Source organism: Nicrophorus vespilloides, unplaced genomic scaffold (assembly GCF_001412225.1).
Source record: "Nicrophorus vespilloides isolate i.1.1-1 unplaced genomic scaffold, Nicve_v1.0, whole genome shotgun sequence".
NCBI classification, from domain to species: Eukaryota; Metazoa; Arthropoda; class Insecta; order Coleoptera; family Silphidae; genus Nicrophorus; species Nicrophorus vespilloides.
The window spans coordinates 13,092-19,805 of record NW_017099607.1 but is presented as its reverse complement, the minus strand read 5'-3'; the positions used below and the strand labels follow the sequence as shown (position 1 = coordinate 19,805).

Below are 6,714 nucleotides of genomic sequence, written 5' to 3'. Positions count from 1 at the left end.
ATGTAAAACTTGAAATATTGTCGTGTCCGACCAATTTATTGTCTTCTATTGTATAACTAATATGTATATTTGTTAGGTCTACCACTTTCCTATTAATTATTACAAAGCTTATTCAACGTATCCATCAAATATACAAACGGATACTTGTACGTGATTATTTAGAATAACTTTTTGAAATGAACACATTTTTGTATTATATAATTTAGTCTTAGTTAGGGGAGCGAAGAAAGAAGAAGTCTTAGTCAGGGGACCGAAGAGAGAAGTCCTACTTGGGAGAGTCCTTACTTCATAAACACTAACTTAAGAGTTAATAATACCTGAGATCAACTATTGTTTAGTTGACTTCGTCAATTAAATACTCACGTGTATAATACTGAGAAACGTGTGTTTATGTAAGTGACATTCAAGAATTTGTTAATTAAAGTTTAATTAACTAATAATCCATGAGATCAACTATTGTATAGTTGACTTCTCAATAAAACTCCGATGTGTATAATAAAGTTTATTAAGAATATTGCATTTAATATTCATAAACCCCTCTAAGACTCCGCTACGACATAACTACGAGATAATCTACGGTGTCCAAGGATTTCTTAACCCTGGGACACGACAATTCATTTTGATCCTATTGGACAAGAAAAATGATTAGAAAATATTACACGATAATAGATAAATAAACAAAGCATTTGAAGTTCAATTGTTTATCCATAATTTTAGCATGTTTTCTCAATCTAAGTTAATCTATAATAGCCATGGTAACTATGGTAATAATTAAGTGAGCATTTGAAGTTTGTCAGTGATGTTGTCACATCAAAATTTCCAGTGAAAGAAAACAAAAATAAAACAGTGGTAATGCTGAGAAGGTATTATGTATAATCTGTGTGACGAAAGGTTGAAGAAAGTGTTGTCGGAGCGGAATTGGGTGAGTGGAGATAACTTATCGACAGGTCGACGACAGTCCAATAGCAGCCCAACTTTTGACACAGATCCGGATTCGAGCCGAGGACCCAGTAATGCTTGTATCTGCGGCTGTAGCCACGTCAGCTGCAACATACTCAGTAGCTGCAAGTTAACAACAACAACAACGGTTAACTGTCCGAATGAGCAGATGAGCGTAGCGAAGAAAAGTTTGGTGTGTCTGTGCAAGGAGAAGTTGAGAACCTGCAGATGCGCAATCAAGGACGACCGTCATTTGCGATGCGTTCGGTATGAGATGGACGCGACGGGGCAATGCTCACGTGCCGGAAGGAAATCCCGACGAACGGCAGAACAAACGAAATTGATACTACGCAAATACTTATCCGTCCCAGAGATTGTTTCCGTTTTTGTTGTCCTGATACTCTATTTGGTGCATCCGGTCTGCTTCGTCTGCTGTAAGCTATGAGCGAGTTCGAAGAGACCATCTTCGAGACGGGAGCATCATCACCACCATTAGGAAAATGCCAGTGCAGCTGCGGGAACGGCGTGAATGTGTACGTGCAACGGATGCAGTCGAAGAGTCCGATAGATGGTTATTACTACTTGGGCGTTCCTCGATCACCTCGAGGTAGGAACGCACCCGTCTGCTTGTGCGCAAAGTATGAGATACCTGAAAGGTTGATGAGCGTAGACGACACTTTCGTTCCCACAACGGTGGACAACGAGAATGAGTCACCGAGCATTAGTTACACCGATTCAAGCAGTTGCCCTGAATGCGAAGAATGCTGCAGCAACGAATGCAGTTTGCAACCGTCGAACAGTTCTTCGGATTTCTCACCGTGCATCTCCGAGGACGCCTGCTTGAACGAAGATTGCCAAGCGAACGATCCCTCGCAAGAAGACGACGATGATGATTACAATGATGATGATGATTATGTTCTTGCTGATGATGATGATGATGGTGACCCAGATGATTTGAGTATAACTCCAAGCATGTTCAGCTCCACTCAGTCTCAAAACAGTTCTAACGTGAGCGTGTCTCAAATTCGTGAATCCCTGGCCACCTTTAGGGACAGATTGAAAAGCAAGGATGGAAGATCGGACAACGATTTTCAGCACAGTCATTTAAACTTAAGGAAATCGTTTGGGAATTTTGATCCGAAGCCAAGTCAATCGAGTATAAAGAGTCCGTCTCTTCAAAGTCGTAGTATTTTTGCACCTGAGAACAGTGAGTTGAGCTTCAGAAGACAGTCTCGTCAAAGTCGTAATAATTTCGGACCTCAGAACAGTCAGATGAGCTTCAGAAGACAGTCTTGTCAAAGTCGTAATAATTTCGGACCTCAGAACAGTCAATTAAGCCTCAGAAGACAGTCTCGTCAAAGTCGTCGTCGTAGTTTCGATCCTCGGAACAGTCAGTTGAGTTTGAGGAAGCCCTCACGTCACGTTGGTATCGGTGATGGTTCAGCATTATCTATGAACTCGTCAACCAGCACCACGAGTTTGAAATCTATTTCGAGCAGCCCGTCTGTTTCATTCAAGGATAATCGACCGGCCAGATGTTCTTGCACTGGAAAATATAACAAATTGGTCGACACTTGCACAAGTACACCAGCAGAAATTTTAAAAAATACTTCATGTCTGGATGATTGCAGTAATAACGCTCTGGCACTCTGCAAATCGACAAGCACCTTCAGCACAACCGATGCTTCGGTTAGTAATGGGAGCTGCAATCTGACGTATAACTTACGATCGAATATCAAAAATTACTGTTGTTTTCCGCGGAAGAAGAAGCGATGCTCGGATGAATGTTGCATTACCTGTCTCATAACATCCAGAAGCGCGCAAACTGTAGATATAGTAAGCAACGATGAGTCATGCTTCGCGATGTTTGACGATGATGAACCTCGAGCATCTGAGATGGTTCTTGATAAACCTTTAAGGTCTTCAACATTTGTCGGAACTATCAACGATGATACCATTAAAAGAACGAGCAGCACTTTACCCATAGGTTACAGTGAATTCCAACATTCCGATATAAGAGCCTCTTCGCCTCGTGGAAGTATCAACAATGATGATAAACTTTTATCAAGTCCTTCGAATACCAATAATACTAATAACGATAAACCCAAAACGAATGGAGATACAATTGGAGGTCATACAACGACCAATAAAACTGCTGGTCAAAGGACTATAGATAATACCACTATGGTCGAACAACCCAAACAACCCATGGCTGCAAATATTCCCCCAACTAACAACGATTTTACAAACGAAAATCAAACTAATAGATCATACGGTATAAATCCACAGCAATTTAATAATGGATGCAATAATACAAATGGTATGAATTTCTGCAACAATTCGCCTATGGGCGGATTATGTCCTTGTCTTCTAATGAATATGTTTACTGAGATGAATAGGAAACAAACGGATGAGTTTAAAGCTTTGTCGGATAAGTTGTCGGAGAGTCGTCGACAATCCACTGATAATATGGATAGAAATAAAAGTGTGTGCAGTATGGCTTCGCGAAGACGATCCACAAGGAGCAGATCGAGGAAATCGATTGGTACAAGTTTAACTAGTCTAGGTAGCAGAGGCAGGAGTACGATGAGTATGAATAAAAGCGATATTAGTATGGGGAGTAGAAGAAGCAGCAGAAGGAGTTTGGCAAGCAGAAACGGTAGCAGGAAGAGTTTGGCAAGCAGAAATGGTAGCAGAAGGAGTTTAAGGAGAAGAAGTAGCACTAAAAGTGGTAGAAGAAGAAGCAGCAGCAGTCGGAGAGGTAGGAGGAAGATGAGACGCAGAGGACGAAGCAGGAGTAGTTCCAGAAGTAGAAAATCGCTTAATCTCCAAGTAGGATGCAACGACGATACATGCTTCAACACTTTTCTAAGGCAATTGTTCTCGTGCGATTGCAACGGCATCTGCGATCAGGCTGATTGCTTGAGGAGACCTGAGGTTCTGGCAGTGTTCACATTCCTTCTCGTTACGTTCATCCTTACAGTGACCAATTTTGTCATGTATCAATTATAGAGATTATTATTTTTATCAATATATACGCAACTTCTTGAGTTAAATTAATAGAAAATCCAAAAAGCTGTGGATTCTATTTGTGTTTTTTTTTTCTGGAATGACTAAATTCAATTATGAAAATAGTGGGAAGCGAACTCGCCGACAACGAACAAAAGCCGACCAGATAAAATATCGACGTTTTAAACGGCGCAGATAAAGAAGGAAGTTATAAATGACGATGTAGTTGTCGGCCTGCGATTGAGACACTTGATTTAAGGGCTTTTGTTCCTCTTTTCTCTCTCCCTTTTTTTTTTGTCTCTCCACATCCATCCCCGTTTTCGCGCCTGATTTATCCCTGTTATTGGATTTGTTTCGCCGTATAAACAGATAATTAAAATCATTCCAAAACATTCATCATTCAATTTTATGTTATATATCGTACTGTTAAATATTGTTAGGGTTAAAATATTATTGGTCTTTATTTATAATTAGAACAGTCGGTACCTAAGTTTTTGTCTGCACAGAAAATCCTTGTATAACTTATAGTAGTGGTAACCACAATATGAGAATACAATGACGAGTAAGATCGTTAGGAAAAGAGACAGCATGCAGTAGGGTTGCGATTCCTCTTCGCAACAGCAGCATCGGCAACAGCAGATCCTCGACTCGCAAACGGAACAACAATGCGCAACGGATGATGAGCACCTCTTCATCTTGAGTGTTGCGCATTTCCCGGGAGGGACAGGTTGGCAGCATGGTTTGCAGGCGGTTGTCTGCAGCCGGAAGCAGTTGTCGCCGCTGGGCACGTACTCAATCGAATTCTTCAAATTCTCGAACATATCGCTGACCACCGAAGTGTTGCGCACCTTGCATAGATCCGTGCAGACGTTCACCTGTACTTTGGCACCGCAAGGACTGCAGCAGTTCGGCTTCTCCATCCAGGACAATCCCAGGACTCCCTCGCGATCCGGACTACATTTGCATCTATTCCTCGCTCTGCATTTGACGCAATCCTGTGGTGACATGTACCGCATGTCGCGCTCCGGATCTTTTTTCAGCACGTTTTCACTGAGAATTTTGACGTTCACATTTTTTGACAGCTAAAACTATACAGCCTATCGTTAATTTCCATCAGCCGCAATCCGGGATGATCGAAAGGCGCTGCGATTAGCGTCGACGCTGTTTTGCTCGAGCTCGATGGGAATTATAAACGAAATGGGGAAATTTAATATCCCGAATGAGTCGCAATCTGGGTAATATCGCGACATACGTGTGTTGGCGGTGTGTCGAGATAAGGGCACCATTCCGGAGAACTAAATCAGCCGCCACACCACCCATCCACCCTTCCTTCTCCACCTCCAAAAACCAGATGAACATTGCATGAACGTCAGTGTTACATTCACCGCAAAAAGTAATTAAATTCAGAAGACGACACTTCGCTTAGTCATCCTAATTATAATCTAGTTTATTACACCTCACCTCCGCATCCCCAGAAACCATATTAAACATTACTCATAATTAGAATAGATTATAAAATCAATTATTACAATTTCTTTAAAAATTTACACAATCTAACGAATTTTATTTTAAACTCTAAAATTCATATTTATATTTGACGTATTAAAATTTATCTATGATTCAAATATATAATTAGCAAAATAATATTAATAAATAGATTTTAGTTTTAAATAATAAATATTGATTACATATTAATTATTTATTTAAGAAAAATAGAGATTCTTTTAATCATTTTTGTTTTTCTTGTAAGTAAAATCTCAGCTAAATAAATATTAATAAAATTGATAAAAAAGTTTAAATAAAAATTTAGATTCCAAATGATGCAAGTAATTATACTATATAAATAAATTAGAATTTATTTATTTTTACAAATAATATAAACTTTATGTTTTATTCAGGAAATATATAAATTTAGATGTTTTTTTTTTTTACATATGAAAATTTTTTGTTACAATGTAAACACATTATTTATACTTGGATGTGTTCGAGATTTATGTATGCGTTTGAAGAAGGAATTTGCAACGTAATAAACGTTTAGGGTCTTTATTACCATAAAGCAGCGTAACGCAGATATCGGCAAATTGAGTGGAAAACATAAACATTTTATTAAAGAGTTCGCGACGCGAGCTTCTTATACATTTACATTTCTCATCTGCTTCTTCTATTAAAAATATTTTCATATCTACTTAAGTGCATTATTAAAATAGAGTTAAATATATATTGTTTCAATTATTTATAATCAAAATTTGTAATTAAATAATAAGGTTTCTTTTCTTTTTAATTTATCAAATGAGAACATTCTAATATAAATTGAAAACAAAAAAAAATGTTATTTTTCTTTCAGAACAAAAACTGAAAGATTTGTGAAGAAATTCACCAAAATTCTAAAATTTCGTTGTTTATAAACAAGTGAAAATTCATGAATTTAAACATTTTAGTTTATGAATATCTAATTTAAGTTTGTATTATAAAAATGTATTTAAAATGCGAAAAAAAATGATCACATTGGAAACAATAATTTCTAGAATTATTTTCAAATTAATTTGAATTATTTACCTCTAGAAGTTATGATATTACAAAAGTCTCAGCTAAAGCATTAATAAACGCAAGGTTATGTTGTGTACCCAAAGGCGAAATACACTTTAGCGGAATTTCCTTATTAAACTCCAAAGTTCTCCGACGATGCAGGCCACCTTTAAGCACTTGCATATCTTCATTATAAGTTATATTTTCCTGATTATTTTTAAGTAAATTACAAACAAATTA

General features: G+C 37.8%; 1 protein-coding gene across 1 annotated transcript; it reads left to right on the top strand.

Annotated features, from left to right (window-relative positions):
• The first annotated feature begins 1,380 nt into the window (after positions 1-1,380).
• On the top strand, positions 1,381-3,951 carry LOC108564853 (putative uncharacterized protein DDB_G0277255). The gene is made up of 2 exons (XM_017924023.1): positions 1,381-1,811; positions 1,920-3,951. Exons 1-2 carry the CDS (start codon positions 1,381-1,383, stop codon positions 3,949-3,951), a joined length of 2,463 nt encoding a protein of 820 aa, XP_017779512.1.
• The last annotated feature ends 2,763 nt before the right edge of the window (positions 3,952-6,714 follow it).